Source organism: Haemaphysalis longicornis, unplaced genomic scaffold (genome assembly GCF_048455015.1).
Source record: "Haemaphysalis longicornis isolate Haplotype H1 unplaced genomic scaffold, Haemaphysalis longicornis Haplotype H1 scaffold_6, whole genome shotgun sequence".
Classification (NCBI taxonomy): domain Eukaryota; kingdom Metazoa; phylum Arthropoda; class Arachnida; order Ixodida; family Ixodidae; genus Haemaphysalis; species Haemaphysalis longicornis.
The window spans coordinates 62,862,926-62,882,491 of record NW_027526407.1 but is presented as its reverse complement, the minus strand read 5'-3'; the positions used below and the strand labels follow the sequence as shown (position 1 = coordinate 62,882,491).

Here is a 19,566-nt window from a genome sequence, read left to right as displayed (position 1 = left end):
CACATCACAATCGAATAATCGCGCCACGAACAAGGGAAGAGTTGTTTATGGCGGTCTCTGCTTTGCACGCAGGTCCCAGGGAGGCATGGGACGGCTGACATCACGATCCCACAAGTTAGTGTCAACGTAACGAACCATAGCACAACGCTTGTGTCGACGGTGCTGCTCACGCGTTCTCCATCGCAGGTTTCTGCTCCTGGAGCCAGGCGACGAAAGGGCCTTCATCGAAGCCAACAGGGACTTCCCGCTGAAGAGGCAGACACAGGTAGGCGGAACCTTCACTTTTCCATCGATGGCCTTTCCGACAGCACCGAAAACTGAGTTACGTATCATCATCATCGTAGTCGTCATAAACAGCCTACTCAGGTCCACTGCAGGACAAAGGCCTCTCCCACGGACTTCTATCCGCTCCCGTCCTGCGCTGCTCGAGTCAATTATTGGTCGCAGTTAGCACATCATCACCAGCCTATCTACGCCCACTGCAGGGCAAAAGCCTCTCCCATTATTTTCCAATTACCCCGGTCCTGTGCTAACTGCGACCAATTTATCCCCGCAAACTTCTTGATCTCATCTGTCCATCTAACTTTCTGCCGCCCCCTGCAACGCTTGCCTTCTCAGTTAGCACAGGACCGGGATAATTGAAGATCTATGGGGGAGGCCTTTGCCCTGCAGTGGGCGTAAATAGGCTGGTGATGAAGATGATGGTCCCTCCACTGTGTTTGGCTTTACCCTTCTTCTAGACATGTCCACTCTGTTACTTAGCGTGCAAATTGGTGCCGACGAAAACATGCTCAAAGAGTGGAACACGGGAAGGCAGCGAAGGCAAGCGATACCTCTGTAGTTCGGCTCTTCATTCGCGACACGTTGTACGTTCAGAACTTTTATTGAATCGAAAAACGGGGAAATTAGGACCTCTACGCTGCTGCGTGTCCTGAAACGGAAGCTCACATCCCACTATAGGGTTCCCGGAGCCCGATAGCGAACGGAGCTGGCCACAACGCAGTGTGCGCTGGAGGTGAACGTTGACAAAGGAAGGTAAAGCAACCAGCTATATATACGCGACGTCCTTCGCTACAGGTGACGGCCCTCGGCCTGCTGAAGAAGAAGCTCGCGGACGTTGATGCAGCCTGTTGCCTTCTGCTGACCACCGAAGATGGCCGCATGTTTGTCCTCGAGCCGGACGCCTTCACACTCCTCGCCGTGGTCCAGGTAGATACCTCTGTGGTTACCATTATCTAGGAGTAAAGAAAAGCTTAGGAGAGGACCAAACGTCACCTCTACTGAAGCCGGAAGCGCCACTCTTGTAGGTCGCTCTTTTTTCCTTGTTTTCGAGCCCACGCCATCTCCTTAACCTCAGCTCGTTCCACTGTCGTCTGTTTTAAGTGCAATGCACTTCTTAAGCGACCCTGAACCTGCGTCCACCGGCGATGTCCGCATCACATACCCACGTGGGGGATTGGCCAGGAATCTCCTCGTCTTCCTTGGCAACGGGGGGAGATGGGCGCGCGCTGCCTGGCCGCTGACATGGCACATACCCACGTGGGGGATTGGCCAGGAATCGGGCGTGAGAAGGGCTAATGCACCCGCTTAATAGCATCTTTCTTTCTTTGTAGTTGTGTGTGTGTGTGTGATCTCTCTTTCGCGAACATTACCGAACCGCGCAAATTCAACTCGTGCATTCGCACTTTCACATTCTTCCCCTCGGGGAAATGCGGGGAATTTTTGTCTCCTTCTGCCGACCATGGCTACCGGTTGGGCCGCGCAGTGACGTAGACCCTCGGTGGGCCGCCCTTCGGCGCCGTTGCTAAGACACCCGGTGAACGTGGTCCCCAATAAGCGTTAAAAAAGCCTTGGTTGATTTCTCTTTCACAGGAATCGGTAAGACACGAAAGTAAAATGTGCAGCGAAATCTGCAGCTGGGCATGATTTGCGGGTCTGCGGCTGTCTTGTGAGTGTGCTTGGCGAGCGACGTCCTGCTGGCGGGTCGCTTCGGCAAAGGTTTACTTGCGTAACAGATATGGCGTCAGCGAAATCTTGGTGTATACCGGCTTAAACACTTTCGTTATAAAATATAAAACCCGCAAACGAAGTTAGTTTTAAAGGTTGCTTCCCCGCAAGTAGACCCTGTGTGCAGGGGTGCACCCTTTACAGGCCGCTTGCTCGTTTGTACTGCCGTCACCTCCGTGGCGGATATGACGTCGGTGACATCTTTGTATACCCGGGAATAAAACACTTTCGTGTTAAAAATCTGCGAAATTCAGAAAATTGTCTACTAATGCGTTGCATTCTTATGCCGCTTCTCTAGAGTGTGACTTTTTTACAGACAAACTTTTTGGCTTTTCTGAATTCTGTTCACCAATTATTTCCGTTTACGCTATTATAACGATTACAGGTAGAACTTCTGCGAAATCTGCATTACCATGGAAATGCAGGGTGTTACGCGGTTCCCCGTTTTCCGTAATTTTTTATATTTTTCTTATATTTTATTTTTCAACAATCTTGTTCGACCATTTATCTTCATTTGGGCTATTGGGCGATTACAGCGGAAGCGTCACCGAAAGCCGCGTTCAAGTTTGTGGAAATGCAGGGCGCTACACGGTTCGACATTTTCCGTAGTTTTATGTTTTTCTTATTTTTAGTTTTTCAAAATTTCGTTGGACCAATTATCTCCATTTAGTGTATTATAACGACTACAGGTAAAACTTCACCGAAATCTGCATTATTGTGGAAATGCAGGGCGTTACATCATTCGCCATTTTTTCTAATTTTTTTTTATTTTCTTGTTTTTGTTATTTTCAAAATTTCGTTCGACCGATTAATTTCATTTGCGACAGTATAACGATTACCGGTGGAACTTCTGGGACATCTGCATTTTTGTGGAAATGTGGGGCGTTACACGGTCCTGGCTGTGGGGGTACTCGGCATAGAATGCTCCTCCACACTTCCCTCAATGCGCCGGTGATCGCAGGGGCCTCTCCTAAGCATTTCTTTCCTCCATGCCAGTCTCTATAGACCTAGCTACTTAATGTTCGTAAAACACGCGGTGGAAAACTGTAAGCTTTCACAGCCGTAACGCCTACAGTTGCAGCAGCCGTAATTGTGACGGTAGTCGCAAACCATGTTAGCGCCACCTACTTTGTGTGATGTTACGCTGTTAAGTACGTCTATACATTTTTGTGACTGCGAAGTGAAGACTGCCCGCACTATTTGCTTCGCTTTCATTGCTGATCATAAATGGTTTAACCCTGTTTTTGCAACTATGTGGTCTTTGTTGTACAGGTCGCTAATGCGTCACGGCGCGGTATATTTTTTTTTTTGTTGAGGGGGGGGAGGAGCAGTGCCAGCTGCAGTTGCTGGCTGACTTGATGGAATGGAAGAACATGATTTACCACTGAAGTTCGAACAGATTTATTCACAAACGCTACTTCCAGCTACCGGGAAATCATACTTTCGGCTACCGATCGATGCTTGGCATACTGAAAAACAAACACGTGCTCTAGAAGTGTATTCGATACTCGGCCCGCCCGCTACAAAAACAAAAAAAAAAGATAAAACAGCTTGTGTCTTAAAGGAGTAGTGACACGAAATTTTAAAGCTGAGATAACTATGTAAAATGGTTCCTTCGTATATGGAGATCTATCCCAGAAAGTTTCAACAGTAATCTTTCAGTGTAGCATATTTTAAATCAAGTTTAATTTTAACACGCACGAGAAAGCCCATAACGCATACCCTTTCAACATCGACATCAGCATGACGCGTTCAGTGCCTCGCCATGCGCCCCGCCCCAAACACTCAAACTGCCGATGTAAGGGAACCCGTGACGTAGCCAAGGCGCTGGCTGCTGTTGGCGCGCGCTGCTCCGCCTTTTGTTAGACGTCATAGTTTTGGGACTGACGTCTCGTTGCCCCGCCGCATGTACGGCCGGTCTGGACGCGCTTGCTTTGGCGCGCGCGTCCAGACAACATGGTCTAGACCGGCCGTGATGCAACGATAACAGTGACGTCAAGAGCCTGTCAGTGACGTCGTCCTGTCATGGCAGCCGCCTCGACGTTCGTTTTGTCGAAACCGAAACAGACACGAATAAACGAGGCTGTAAATAATTATTTACGCCGCGGCCAACCATCTAGAGTGTCAATCTATGATCACTGGGCCGGTAGGCACCCACAGAAGCGACAAAAACGTAACTCGAAAATTTTGTGCGAGTGCACATTTAATTATAACAACCTCCCCACCACCAGCGTGAGCATAAATCATCGTCTACCAATCTATTTACAACAAAACTGAACTGAATCTTTGGTTCTTTTTTACTTTCTTGTCTGCCATCCCCACAACGTGAGTACGGTCCTCATGGTGGAGCCTGGCGACTTTACGCTGAAACGCACAGCTTCGTCTATCCGGGATGCTGACACCTGTGGTCATTCCTCCTGTACGGCGTGCGCAGGTTCCGGGTGCCGTGTCATGCCTGAACGCGCAGGGCGCCTTCGACGTGGACTTCCACGTGGCCCTGGCGGGTAGGGACAACCGGCTGTTCGTGGTCAAGCGAGGACACAAGAATGCCAGGCTTCTCGCCGAGCCCGGTGACTCAGCCGTCGGGCTCTGCCACCTCGAGCCTGGACAGGTGGTGGCTGCCTGCGCCGACCGACGGCTCTACGCCTACTCGCTAAAGGTATCGTTCTTTAGCACGTATGGAAGAAAGTGGGCGGCAACAGCTCACGGACCACAATATTTTTTGGAGCTTTCGTTATCGCATTGCTCGCAGCGTCTTTTTTGTTTTGTTTGCCTTACGGTGAATAACTTTTTGGTTAATTATCTCCGCTGAGAAGGACTATCTGGCTTTCTGGCCTCCAATCCCTAGTTCGACTTGCCTGCAAAAAGTGCACCCCCCCTTTTCGCACAAGGGTTATTATGACGGTGAAGCAATCGCTAGTGTTAATATGAAGCACACTTCTATCTACTTCATCACTGCACATACAGGAGTCCTTTCTATAAGCATGCAGCTCCATTCGTGGCCTCTGCCAAAAAGTCGTTTTTCCGGTATCATCTGCGATTCCTGTTCTTTACTTCCTAACTTGTTAGGACAACGAGCCCTCTCATCATCATCACAGAGTTTCACAGTATGATGCATGCTTCGCTCCAAGCAAACATTTCTCCTTGCGTACGTTTTGACTCGTCATCATCATGATGACCCGCTCCCCGTCAATGTAAGGGTATAGCACGATGAGCGAGCTCAAGGTTCCACTCACAAGAAGCAGGGGCGGTTTATCCTTCCTAGCATAAGAGCAAATGATTACGACCCCTGTACGATCAGCAGCAGGAATCAGCAGTGTGATTAGCAGTGCAGATCTTAAATAACCAAATGAAACGTCGGCCTGATAAATATGATTGCAAGTTATCACGTTCCGTATTTAGGTATGAAAATTTCAGGGTTAATCTCTGCAACCTCATGTTCTCATTTCGCACGCCCTGCTTAAAGCGGCGCAAGTGTGACCTGTAAAAGTGTTAAATTCTTGCTTCCTAATTGTTTGACAGACAGACGTATATATTTAAAGCGTTTGCCCATCTGCTATAATCCTCATTCGATTGGCATTGATTGATTGTGGGGCTTAACGCGCCGACGCAACGCAGGCGATGAGGCGCGCCGTAGTGGAGGGCTCCGGATTAATTTTGACCACCTGGGGATCTTTAACGTGCGCCGAAATCTCGGACACACGGGCGTTTTTGCTTTTCGCCTCCATCAGAAAGCGGCCGCCGCGGCCGGGAATCGAACTCGCGACCTCGTGCTCAGCAGCGCAACGCCTTAGCCACTGCGCCACCGTGGCGGGTCTTTCGATTGGCAGCATGTACAAATAAATCAACAAACTTTACGATGTCCTTTAGTGCAGCTTCTTGTAGGTTCGAGTATCAATTCCTGCAGGACTGACATTGCCACTGAAACTTTCTATTAATGCACCCAGGGCCAGTGTTTGTGGGATGTCCCCCTCGCCGGCCAGCCCCTGGCAGTGACGGCCATTTGCCGACCGGGCATGTGCCAGGCGGCGGCCGTGGCGCTCTCAGACCGTCGCGTCGTGCTGCACGGCGCGGCGGACGGAGTACCAACGCACGTGCTCAACGCCAGGGACGCCGTCTCTGCGCTCCACTTCGGCTCCTTGGGGAGGGAGGACAACGCGCTGGTCATGGTCGGGACAGGTGCGAATATACCGACGGTCTAAATCATACCCTCTGACAACACACATACATCCTGAGAACGTACTGAACACGTCCTATCGAGGACATTACGTTGTCTGGAGGACATAACCTCAGGACATCACCAAAATGTGGACAACGCGCTGGTCATGGTCGGGACAGGTGCGAAATATACCGACGGGCTTTGTTTTCTAAATCACCCTCTGACAGCACAAGTAGGCCTACATCCTCAGAACGTACTGAGCACGTCTCATTGAGGACGACAACGTAATTGTCACAGAAAATTGCGCGAAACGATTCTCTTACCTGGCCTCAGATACTCTACCAATAAGTCACGCGGGACAGGTGCGAATATACCGACGGACTTTGTTTTCTAAATAATACCCTCTGATAACACAAATACATCCTGAGAACGTACTGAGCACGTCATATTGAGGACATTGCGTTGACCGGAGGACATAAATTCATGGTCACCGAAAAGTGCCCGAAATGATTCTCTTGCCCGGCTTTAGATGCTCTACCAAGGAGGCAGGTGACACACACTGAATAGACGACTTTGTTTTCTAAATAATACCCTCGACAGCACAACTAGGACTACATCCTGAGAACGTACTGAGAACGTCCTATTGAGAACATTACGTTGTCCGGAGGACATGAATTCATGGTCACCGAGAAGTGCCCGCAACGATTCTCTTGTCTGGCTTTAGATGCTCTACCAAGGAGGCAGGCGACACACACCGAATAGGCGTCTGTGTTTTCTAAATCATACCCTCTGACCGCACAAGTAGGCCTACATCCTGAGAACGTACTGAGAACGTCCTATTGAGGACTTTCCGTTGTACAGAGGACATCAACTCATGTTCACCAAAAAGTGCCCGAAATGATTCTCTTTTCCTGCCTCAGGTGCTCTACCAAAGAGGCAGGTGACACGCACCGAACATGCACGAACCGACACACTGCATACTCCCCGACTACACGCTGTTCCCTCAAAAAACCTTGAATCATGCAGTTACAATGCTTTTGTGTCTACAAGCCGTTCCCGAATGGTGCCTCGTAGTCAGACTGTCTGGCTCCACCACAGCTCTAAATTCTTTGGCAAGCGGCTCTTGCCAGAAAACACGGACCTATAAAGCCCCAACCACATGGAGCGATTTTGCGAGCGACTTGGGGCGCGACGCGACTAGCGACGAACTACTTTTCGCCGCGCACCAAGTCGCTCATCGAATCGCTCGGTTCTGGGTCGCCAGAAACAGTCGCTCGCCTCCCGGAAGTGGCCTCGGCGACTAGCCAATAGGAGAGCCCCTACGTAAGCACGCAACCTCCGGTTTTGAAAGAGAACGGGGGGACGGGGGGAAGATTTTGCAAATCCACGCAGACGACGTTTGCGGTGCAGCGGCAAAGAAAACTTTGCGCGGCAAAGCTTGTGTACACGCTGAAGCAGAAGCAAGAAGGCTCCCGCTCACACTGGGTGAGACCCGTGTGGGAAAAACGACGTCAAGAAAGCGAATTCTTCACGGCGTTCATGTTGGAGCCGAGAAACGAGGCGCAGAAGGAAAAGCGTGCGCTATCGCCAACCCAAGCCAGTTTTAGAGATGCAACGAAGTGCAAAAAGCAAGGTAGAAAGGCGTAATACTTTTTAGTCATGCTTTTTATGACAAATGAACAAAAAAAATGTTTGCAAACATCCAGCGTACCAAGCGCGTTACTATGCGCAGTGCGGAAACATTGAAATCGCCATCCTCAGTCGCATGCTCAGTCGCTCATAGAGTTTCATACTAATATATTTCATTAGTATGAAACTCTATGCAGTCGCTCGAGCCGTCGCTGTCATGTGGTTGCCTCGGCGAGCGGCTTCGGTTCGGCGACTGCGGATCCTAGTCGCGTCGCTCGTCGCGTCGCTGGAAAAATCGCTGCATGTGGTTAGCGCTTAAGTTCTCTCAGCAACCCACCTTGCAAAATTACGTTGCACGAGTGTCTGTTCAAACAACACGACCGTGCTCTGAAAACACAACTTGGCAAATACGGCCGCAGTTCATCGTGTTACGAGATAAAAAGGAGTGATGTCAGCGTCAGTATACCTTGCGCCTTTCAGGCTGAGATGCAAGACTCCAAAATGGAGTTCCGAATACCACTGCGGTATGGTACTGCGGTATGGTACTGAAAGCTTTTCGGTACTGACAGCGTTCACGGCAGTGCAAAGTATGTACGAGCTCACAACCACCATTGAAAGAACGGTCCTTCACAACGGCCACGGCTGTTTCAGCTGCAGATACAAGAGATCGCGTTTGTGACCTCGGAATAATATCTCGCCATGTAAAGTTGGCCAACGCCCACTCAAGTTAACCAACGCCCGCGTTTAGTGCAAGCGGGCGCGTAGTTAACCTTTCGGGGTAGCCGTCATCTCATTGATAGAACAGGTTTGTTCCATGCGTAGCCACCGCTGAGCTGCACCACTTTCCTGTCTGCTCTACTGCTGGGCCCAACTGTTGACGCAGCCTGACAAAGACGCGTGCTCGCCTTTCAGGTGGCAGCCTGACTGTGCTGATCATGCGTCGCAACGCCCAGCTAATGCGCCCGGCGGCGGTGGCAGGGCGTGAGCCACCGATCGGCGGTGGCTCCGAAGGCGGCGGGCCACTGTCGAGTTCCCGCTGGGGGCTGCCCAAGAAGACCAAGCTCTTCGTGGACCAGACCATGCGCGAGCGGGAGCACTCGGTCGGTGAGGAAGCCATTTTACAGCATCTGATCTAACGAAACACCCTTTAGTAAAGCAAAGCTTTACAAATATCGTCGAGCGGTTTCGCCGCTGGTAAATGAAGCTGACATGAAGGTAAATTTGACCTTCATTTCACTTCAGCTGCGCCGTATCCTTGGCAGCGCATCACGTGACTTGCCGGACCGAGCTCTGCCGACGGCCGCGTTCGCCGCTGCCGGCTTGGCGCATGCGCTTTTCGCAGCTGGTTCGCGCCTGACCACGTGACTCTCCGCGTGCATGCGAGCTTGCCCATGAATGAGAGCGAGGCCGGGCCGTATTCTCCGAGCGTTGCGCGAGTGCTGGAGGCTTTGAGCCGTCGTCGCAAGCGGCGTCTCTGACCAATCCGCGGATATCGCCCGGCGAGCCGTTCGGCTGGGAAAACGCCGGAAGCATGACCACAACCGTAGAAAAAGGCAGGTTAACCAAGTTAACCAGGTTAACCAAGTAAAACCAAAACTTAACCTTTCGCTTTGCATGTCCGCTATAGCTGAGCTAAGCCGCAGCCATTTTCCCCTTACTTTCGCCAGGGAGAAACTCTAATAAGGTGTTAAGACACATGGACGTTTGGACACGTGCTGGTTCTATCGGAGGCAAAAATCTGCGGGACGCTGTGTCTAGCAAATAATGTTTAGCTACTGCTTGGAGGAGTGACACCTCGTTTTTGGTTCGGTAGTGATTAATCAGAAGTCAGGGCATCTCAAACGCGTTGCGTACACGTACGTTAGTGGGTGTTGGTAACTCGAGAGTAGCGTGCAGTTGTCGCTCTAGGACACCCAGATCGAAAGAAAAACTCGTTAAGTTTTCAATTTTATGCATGTGGTGCGCAGCCATGCACCGTGGCTTCCTGCGCGAGCTGCAGCGTCTTCGGCTGACAGCGGCGCGCCACTACGCCCGCGCCCTCCAGGGCGTCGCCGCTGCTCCCGCCGCAACATCGTCCCGAACTAACGGCGGGGAAGCGACTCCGAGTTCCGGTACAGTACTCCTGGACCTGTCTGCCCGCGTACAAGGCCTGGGCCCGCAGTTCGCTCTGCACGTGCGCCTGCAGTCCTCGTGTGCCCTCAGCCGCCTCACCATGGCTGTCCACAGCGCCGACCAGTACCGGCTGCAGAAGTCCACGACTCAGGTACGCGCCGATCTTGAGACAGCCTAACTAGGATATGATTAGACCTTTTTCCTGTGATAACTAAACGCCGCATGTTCGTTTGTGTTTCCCTGCCTTTTCTGCCAAGAATATTGTTAAGGGATCAATTTCGTGAGCGCCTTGTACGTGCCGTACCAAAGTAACATCCTCAAAGACTAATTTCATCACCCAAAAATATAACTTTCTCACTTCGTGCCAAAACAAACTAAAATAGTAAAGCTGTGCGAATAGTGAATTTTGCTTTAGAAGGGAATGATTTTGTTAGAAATGTCGCGAATCGAAGCAAATATTCAGCGATTTCCAATGACAAAACAGAAGTATACAATTTCTGAAGCATGCTTCAGTAACCAGCCTGAAGATAAATAAAAGGCGTGTGTAAAGGTGTAAAAAGCTTTGCAAGCTTCTCATCTGACAGAAAAGAAGTACAAAGACGGTATCCTGCTGTTCTTAGCTTTGCATCGGTGTCTACGAGCGTAAATCTAGACAAATTTATCGTTTCCCTTATGTCCCGTATAGAAAAAAAAAGAGGAACATTACACATTTTAAAGATCAATTTGCGCATCGTTCTATCAGAAAAACATGAAAAGCTTGGCTTTCTAAACACGTTGACTAGGGCAGCTTAATTAAGCGCGAAATTATCAGGATGTAGAGAGAATTACGAGGGCAGATTTGGCCCAATGCCAAGGAGATACGCGGCATTCCCCAAAAACACGTTCGTTTCGCCGCACGTCACCAAAGCAATGCGGGAAAGCCAGCCACCGGAAGCGGATAGCGTTGGTGCGTGTTATCGAACTTTGAAATACTTCGAGAATTCATTAGTAATTTTAGAATAGCGATATTCGATTCGAAGGATAATCGCATATTGCGTTATTGGCTTTGATATACTAAAGTTTCAAACGTTCGCACACCCCTACCTCAGAAACGGGCACGGGTTGCAGGTTAGTCAATTTAGAGAATCACGTTGGCTGCAACGCGCCTCGAGATGATGATTACTGGCTCTTCCCTGCAATGCGCAGTGCGTTGGTACACAGCGACCTTTAAAAAAAACTAGTCTAGCCTAACATTTACCATACTCCTAACCTCATCTAGAGCCTGTCGGCAGAAGTCGAAGCGGAGGGGAGACAACGCAGTCACGATATCCGTTTTCTAGTCGAATATACGGAGATTACTGATATGCAGCGAGTGCAGCCGTATAGAGCTTTCTTCAGGGAGAAGAAGAAAGTGTATGACAGCTGCATCTTACCGGTACTCACCTACAAGGCATAAACTTGGAGGCTCACCAAAAGGGCTCAACTTAAATTGGGGACGACTCAGCGAGCACTGGAAGGGAAGATGATAGGTGTAACATTAAGGGTCAAGAAGAGAGCGGAGTGGGTCAGGGAACAAACGCGTGTTGAGGACATACTAGTAGAAATTAAGAAGAAACGGACGTGGGCAGGGCATGCAATGCAAGGCAAGATAAGCGTTGGTCATTAAGGGTAACAGAGTGGATCCCTAGAGAAGGCACGCGTGGCAGGGGGCGGCAGAAATTTAGATGGGCAGATGAGATCAAGAAGTTTGCGGGGATAAATTGGTCGCAGTTAGCACAGGACCGGGATACTTGGAAATTAATGGGAGAGGACTTGGCCCTCCAGTGGGCGCAGACCAAGGAGGTTAAAAAAAAAAATGTTTTAACCTCCTTGGCGCAGACAGGCTCGTGGTGATGATGATGATAGAACTTTCAATAATTTTACCAATAGCAGACTATTGAAAAAGCGTGAATACTACAATTGATATTCTCGACGATGGCGACAGCCTTGCATCACAACGCCATTCACTTCACTAGGCATTACCGTCAATTGCTATGAAATGTCGGGTTTTGTGACGAGACTCCTGGCACGTGCCACCACTTGCAGGTGGCATTCTTGGTGCCTGGCCTTGCCTACCGCTACACACTGCGGGTAACAGCGGAGTCTGGAACGCCGGGGGTGCTAAAGGTGACATACACGTTAGTTTTGTGAACTGGTGTGCCTGTGTTCTCATGTGAGATAAACTGATAGCATTAATTGCAACGGAGTTTATACAACCAGACGTCGTACGTACAATCCTTGTCAAAATTTTCTAGGCCAATCCGGAAATGCGCAGGCGGCAAAAAATTTAATGTACAAGCATACGTCCCGAGCGAGGCTTAAACATTTTAAAAACACCTTCCTTTCTCACTATCACAAAATAATTGCAGCACATTTAAATTTAAACCTTATTCTTTGTGGTCGGGGAGGCTTAGGATTGGCCTAGATAATTTTGACAAAGGGTGTATGTACATAGCCTTAACAGTGTGGAGTGATAATACAATGCCCCCTTCTACAGCTTGTACTGCCGGCACAATGTAGAGTACGTTGAAAATTTTAAATGCCTTGCCGCCACGTTCTCATTGAATTTATAACAGCATAGACATAAACTTACGTAAAAGTACAGCCACAAGTACCGAAACAGAATAATGCCGGGTTCCCCCTATATTAAAAAAAATTTAGAGCAACAAAAGTACAGATAAAAGCACAGCCAAAAGTACTGAGACACAGAATAATGCCAGATTCCCCTTTTCCACCAACTCTTGCCATGCTACATGGCTTGAGGCACAGCGAAAATTAACAAAGCAAATAACCCTACCTTAAAAACTGTAGAGCAACAAAAGTACAGATAAAAGTACAGCCAAAAGTACCGAAACACAGCTTAATGCCGGGTTCCTCTTTCCAGCATCCCTTGCCACGCAACATGGCTTGAGGCATAGCGAAAATTAACAAAGAAAATAACCCTACCTTAAAAACTGTACATCAACAAAAGTAGATAAAAGTACAGCCAAAAGTACCGAAACACAGCAAAATGCCGGGTTCCTCTTTCCAGCATCCCTTGCCACGCTACATGGCTTGAGGCACAGCGAAAATTAACAAAGAAATTAACCCTACCTTAAAAACTGTAGAGCAACAAAAGTACAGATAAAAGTACAGCCAAAAGTACCGAAACACAGCTTAATGCCGGGTTCCTCTTTCCAGCATCCCTTACCACGCTACATGGCTTGAGGCATAGCGAAAATTAACAAAGAAAATACCCCTATATTAAAAACTGTAGAGCAACAAAAGTACAGATAAAAGTACCGCCAAAAGTACCGAAACACAGCATAATGCCGGGTTCCTCTTTCCAGCCCCCCTTGCCATACTACATGGCTTGAGGCACAGCGAAAAAGTAACAAGCGGAAATGATTGCAGGTGCTGGTCGCCAGGCAAGGAACGGTGCTGGCCACAACCCTGGTGCAGATGCCAGCCCTGGACATGCCTTAGCCCTCCAATGGGCCCAACCGGAGAAAACACAAGACGACTGCTTCTAATGAAGGCGCCATTATTTATTGAGTGAAAAAAACAAAACAAAAACAAAGCCATACAATCCACATTTCAGCTCCGGCGAAAACCCGTCCGCAAGTCCACGAACTTAGTCCCATGGCCAAGCTGCTCATGTAAGGCACAAGTGGCTCCGAAGAGAGCGCCGAAGCTTCAGTCCTAAAAATACAACCTAAAAAAACGCACTGGTCCCTTTCGGCGAACAACACCTTTCTACACCGGCTTTCGGAATCACAAGGAGTATTCATTCATGCAGTCAACACAGCTCCTCAATACTCAGATTGTGACGGCCAAAATTTTATACGCCCGCGCTTAACATGGGATGTTGGAAGCCATGAATTCGTTACCGGCTGCTACTTTTCAGTGCTCCGCTATGCATAATTCCTTTGAGTTGGTGCAGATTCTTACATCTTCAAACTATCACACACAAACGAGGATAAGGAAGGAAACACAGACGGGGAAACACGGACAAAACAAAAAAGTCTGTTTCTTCAATTCAATTATCATTTGTTAGAAAAAGTGCTTGTCCATGTTTCCTTTCTCGTACCCGTTTCTGCGTGCTGTTTTGAAAATGAATCAATCCAACCCGGCCAACTTCTGTCATGCATTTTCTTTAACATCCACGCTGAAGACTCTGCATCACGTCGGAAATAGTGGCCTCTGAGCAATCTGAACTAGCGGACTGCATGAATAACCCTCCCACACCATTCACTAAAAAAAACTGCAAAAACACAAAAAAAGGTGCTAAAAATGAGCTGCGTAATAAAACAGGCTAAAAAAATGAGCTGCACAATAAAAACGGGCAGTCTGATATCAAACAAAAGACGTAAAAGACAAAAAAAGGTAAAAGAATAAATACGATGATGTTTACCAAGCAAGGTCAGCTGCCTTAAATATATCCGTAGTGGAATTGCCACGGACAACGAGGCACAATGTATTTCAGTGTCAACTGGTTTGGCTAAGCAAGGAAGCGGATGGCAGGATTCAGAACACTCGGCAGTGAGACCATGACACAGCCTTAGCAAAGTCTTATGTATGAAATCAATGTACGAAACAGCTTAATCTAGTAGGCATCGCGACAGACTTAGCAGCTTTGTGGAAAGATGGCAACGTACACACTTTGGCGAATAATGTTTGGGCTCAGAGTTTTTTTTTTTTTAAGTTTACGGCATTTACCATACCGTCTCGTCTATGCCTACAACCGTTTTCCTCGTTTTTGTTCATTCTTAGGAAAGGTTTATCACAGCAATGATTTAGGCTACTGCTAAGACAACCTGCAACAGCCCATGTCGAGAAACTAACCTAAGCTGTCCTTCGGACCAAAGTTTAGGTTTGTTGGTAAACCCGCAGCACCCAACGCCTCAACCATGCCAAATTATAACCAAAGCCAACAGTTCGCACTGACCACAAAGAACACTGGAACTTGTTACCTTATGCCCCTGGCAAACCAAACAGAATGAAAAAAGAAAAACGACACTTCATACAGGCCACAGTAAAAAGGCACTAAACCAGGGACCAAAAAGGCTCAAAGGAATGGAATGTTTAACCCCTTGGTTTGGCAAGCTCTGGTATTTCTCCACACACACAAAATAGGGCATCCATTCACTAACCATTATACTACAACATACTACTTTCCCACTACTTTCATCCTTTGTGTAAACTGGCAAAGTGGGAAAGCTACGATCACCTCAACTAGTGATATTCCACTATCAGTGCAGCTACACACAATTTGTAATCTCCTTTTGAGTAGTACTGCTATATGAGACAGGAAAGAAAGATATTCAGAAAACAAAAAGGAAACGTGGCTTAGAAAGCCGTTCTTTAACACATTCACCGGCAAACGAGTTTCCGCATGTTGTCTGTCAACCGTAAAAGTTAGTAGCAGCCTCTTCACATACAGTAAAAGCAACTCAACAACTTGTTTCTTATTACAACAGTACTGGCCATTAGTACTTATTACAACACTGCAGCAGGTATACTGGCCACCGGGTAACACATGAACAATGTTATGACATATAACATTGACATATCTTATGACAATAACTCGAAGACAGCAACGATGGCTTCTGTCATTGCGAGAAAGCCTCATATCATCGAGAATCTCACTAATACGATTCTACCCATTCTTCCGCACGATCGGTGGTGCACTACATTCTTTGTCCGTGCTGGCAATTGAAGCAATTGAAAAAAGGCACTTTCAAAGCCACAGCGCTCAGACAGGCACCCAAGTACCCCAGGAGAAAAGATTTGCGGAGAAATCTCTTCCTCCTATAATTTCAGTCGCTTCGCTCTAATTGGCTGCTGCAAGCATACGGATCCACCCAACAAACCCATTCCAATGAAAACCACAGCTCTGCTCGCAATCTCCCACGAACGAGATCGAATTGAATATAAAAAGGACTTTCTCCGCCCAGTAATCCATTGCTCTGCCTACAACGTTCCCCCAAATGAAGGCAGACAATGGAATGAAAAATGAATTTTACGACTCGGAACGATTTGCAAGACGGTTTCGCACTCATCGTAGTTTCCAAGAACCTCATCCCCAAATCCTTCCAGCAGCAGAGGCAGCCGATGGAAGACACGCAATGCGAGACGAGTGCCTTCTCTGCCTTGGCTGTTTAACAATGCTCGCAGGATCGCACTGACATGCGCACGCAGTTAACTGGGCTGTGTACCTGTGGACGGATTGTTGCGGATAAAATTGCCGACTCAGACCCTCAAACTTGCGTTGCTGCTAACAATGAGATGCAATTTGTTCAACCTTGGAGTTTTCGCGGTGTTTTGTTGCACACTGTCCAGCCAGTCTTGCACTTTTCGAGGAACAAGCACCTGAAATATGTTCGCTCCTGCAACAATTTCCAATGGTTGCAACTTTTTAGTTAACTTAGTGACAGTTTTTACAAAGCATAATTAGCAGCCAAGACAGCACAGTCGTGATGAAAAATGGCATTGCGATGGGCAATGAAAGCAATTAAGCTTAGAGCAAGACAAAAACACACCTTTCTAAAATTGCCTGAGTCCTGAACCATTCACCTGTTGCAAACCACTATCCAGGTGGCTTTAGCTAACTGAACCTGCAGTAACACTCAAAAGGTTTTTCAAAAGTTCTTGTGCCTGGAAAGCTACAGCTCAAACACGCTTCAAAGCTCTGCACAAAGCTGTCAGGCAATAGTGTTGAGACAAGCGTAAGTGCTTATGTATGAGTATGAGTGAGGGAGTACGCTGGGGTGCCGGAGTACAGGGTGGAGTTCTAACAACTTTAACGGTAAATGGCGGTGTCCTCTAACTACAACAGCGTGCTGCAGAATGCTGAAGTGCTCAACAACAGATAACACCTTTGGGGTGCATTTGCACACCAGCACAAAAAATAAGGGTGTAACTGCAATTCCCTTGCAGAGATGAGGATATGTCACCCATGCTGCTCGTGCTTTTCACAAGAGGTTTAACCTTCAAAGGAAAACAAGTAGCGTGTCTATGCACTTTCATGAAAAAGTGGCAGCGGTGTGCGTGACTGAGATTGATTCATTCAGGGGATCACTTTTACAACCCTATTCTCAACTTTGCACTCAAGTAAAGAACTCCATTCAGGGGTCACTTTTACACAACTCCATTCAGGGTTCCACTTTTACACCCTTACTCCTAAACCTTGGACTGCAACAATATTCACATAAAAGAGTAAAGAAGTCCTCTTTCCTCCTGCAGATTGTGCATCAAGCAACAAACTTACTGACTCCATTCAGGGAATCACCTTTACACCCAAGGGAACTCCATTCAGGGGGGTCACTGTTACACCCTTATTTCTAAACCTTGAACTCAAACGATATTCACATAAGGGAATAATGGAGTCCTCTCTCCCCCTGCAGGCTGCGCATCAAGTGATGACGTTATACCCCTAAGCTGTCAGTAACATCAAATGGATCTCTACTCAGGGCCACAAAAGTGAAATTAGCAACAGCAGTAGTGTGCGGGTGACTGGTTGCAGGGCTTTGTCGTCCTACGCAATATGCAGTGCCTCTGAGGCCACGAAAACGGGAAATAAGGCTCAATAGCGTCAGTAACTACCACTGAACCGCCACGAGACACACGTGCTGTACCATTGCAGCGGATGGTGCAGATGAAAGCTTGCTGCCAGGGTGCACATAAGCCTTAGCTGTAAACAGAATGAATGCAGGACCGCAGCCAGAGCTAAAGACGTGTGTGCTGACTTCACCGCAAGCGAATTAAAGCCAATCAGTCAGTTAAAATGTGCAATTTTTTACGTGTTCAAGCAACACTTAAGCTACTATAGTCGCATTACACAGCTCATCTAAACTGATCTAAACCACAATGGTGCAGAAATCTCCGCAAGAGCCGTTATAGATCCCACCCCAAATGACATGCCATAATTTGAGTTATGCATCGTGTCAGCAAAGGCTAGCATACAATCATCTACCTGCACAAACAGTACTCATGTGCTCATTGCCAGTGCTCTGCACATTTCAAGAGGCTTTGGTCGCAATCCATACGAGAACTGCAAATTACGATTTTTGGACGAATGACTCTTCAGATGTTCCACGCACTACGTGACCCAGTTTCCCTCACAGCTGCAGTCTCGCTACTCATTCCGGCAACTGCGACTCACTTGCCATTCAATTAACTGGCTGTGAACACTTCATGCACAACTAGTTCTGCTCTTTCTGCACGTTCAAGAGAAAAGGTTCAGGCTGAGGTCGAGGAAGGGAGCCGAAACTAGTCATCGACAAAGGTGGCATCGGCACTGGCTTGCTCTGAGAAGTGCAGACCGAACTGAAGAGACACACCATAGAGTTTCATACTAATATGTACTAGAAGGAAATCTGGCGCCACTGTCTAGAGGAGCCGCGCTTCAGCAAGTGTTCTATCATGTACCAGGCAGGTACGTTGCACCTGACCCTGGAATGACTCATGAACAGGCTGAAAAGTCGACTGTGGCTTTAAAAAAAGCAACAATTTCTTTGTTAAAAGATTATTTAAATGTGGTGAATTATTTGTAAAAATGGAGTTCTAAAAAGATTTATTTGCCAAGGATTATTTAGAAGCTCGCTGGACGAACAAGAAAAGAATGTTACATTCGCCGTTGATTTTGGCTTCAAGAGCAAAAAGAAGCCACGTGGCTAGCCAAGTCAAGTAGACGAGGAACGTTGCTCGCAACTATGGCGGCGCCCTTGATAGCACGTGACTGCAGCGACAGATTTCCCTCTAAAATACACCATAAAATTCCGAGCACGCACCCCCCAGTAAGCAAACTGAGATCACCGGCAAAGTCGGGAGAGGGCGCTATCCCAGAACAGCACCAAAATTCAAGATGGTGGCAACAAAGATCCCCTGCCAGGAATAAAACAGAATGCACATGGACTAAAATTTTGCCAAAGAATGTTAGTATTCACGGTCCAAACTATCGAAAGGCTCCTCCCAGTCAGTTCCAAAGAATAATTTGCAGCATTCCCATGAAGTCCGCCCCGGAATGCATGGTTGAACCAACACCGCCAAAACGAAAACGAGAAATGGCGGGTAGAGATCAGGCGGCTAACCAGGATTGGATTGGATTGGATTAGAGACAGGCCGTGGCATACCAGTGCTGCCTGGGGGCGGTGGATCTCTGCATGCAGAGCGAAGGGGAACGGGGCTCTTTCGCAGAAACTTGCAATTTGAAATTACCAGTGGATTTATGGAGCGCCCTTACACAGGTGGGGGTGCTTGTTCGGAATTTTACGGTAGGTATTAGTATGAAACTCTATGAGACACACGACTGCAGTGGGGTTCTCAGGCAACAATGGCAACAGACCTAGTCGAGGACAAAGGCGGCATAGGCACTGGCCTCTTCCAAGAAGTGTGGGCCGAATTGAAGAGACATGAGAGAACGGAATCTCGCCCTTCAGGCAGCGGTGGCGGCAGCGGGCGGCACCACGGCCGCCAGGGTGTCAGCCGCTTGCTGGATGACCTGCACCAGCAGGGAGTAGTGTTGCCGGAGCACGACCAGGTGCGGGCCGGGGTCGGCGGGCGAGCCCAGCTCGTCCACCAGGCGCGTGAACTCGTCCATGATTCCAGGGAACATCTCGTCCACGTACGTCGGCAGCTCCGGTGGGGACAGCACCAGGTGC

At 48.2% G+C, this 19,566-nt stretch overlaps 2 protein-coding genes across 2 annotated transcripts in view; one reads left to right on the top strand and one right to left on the bottom strand.

The window, feature by feature from the left end:
• LOC144143047 (BBSome complex member BBS1-like) overlaps positions 1-13,599 on the top strand; it is a 26,936-nt gene extending 13,337 nt beyond the window's left edge. The window contains exons 6-14 of the mRNA XM_077674867.1: positions 73-114; positions 187-265; positions 1,078-1,209; positions 4,442-4,666; positions 5,955-6,186; positions 8,708-8,899; positions 9,763-10,058; positions 11,972-12,052; positions 13,319-13,599. Of these exons, the coding sequence (XP_077530993.1) occupies positions 73-114; positions 187-265; positions 1,078-1,209; positions 4,442-4,666; positions 5,955-6,186; positions 8,708-8,899; positions 9,763-10,058; positions 11,972-12,052; positions 13,319-13,390 (1,351 nt within the window). The 3' untranslated portion in view covers positions 13,391-13,599. The remainder of the gene's footprint in view (positions 1-72; positions 115-186; positions 266-1,077; positions 1,210-4,441; positions 4,667-5,954; positions 6,187-8,707; positions 8,900-9,762; positions 10,059-11,971; positions 12,053-13,318) is intronic.
• LOC144142812 (N-acetylated-alpha-linked acidic dipeptidase 2-like) overlaps positions 13,432-19,566 on the bottom strand; it is a 49,404-nt gene continuing 43,269 nt past the window's right edge. The window contains exon 13 of the mRNA XM_077674586.1: positions 13,432-19,566. Within this exon, the coding sequence (XP_077530712.1) occupies positions 19,341-19,566 (226 nt within the window). The 3' untranslated portion in view covers positions 13,432-19,340.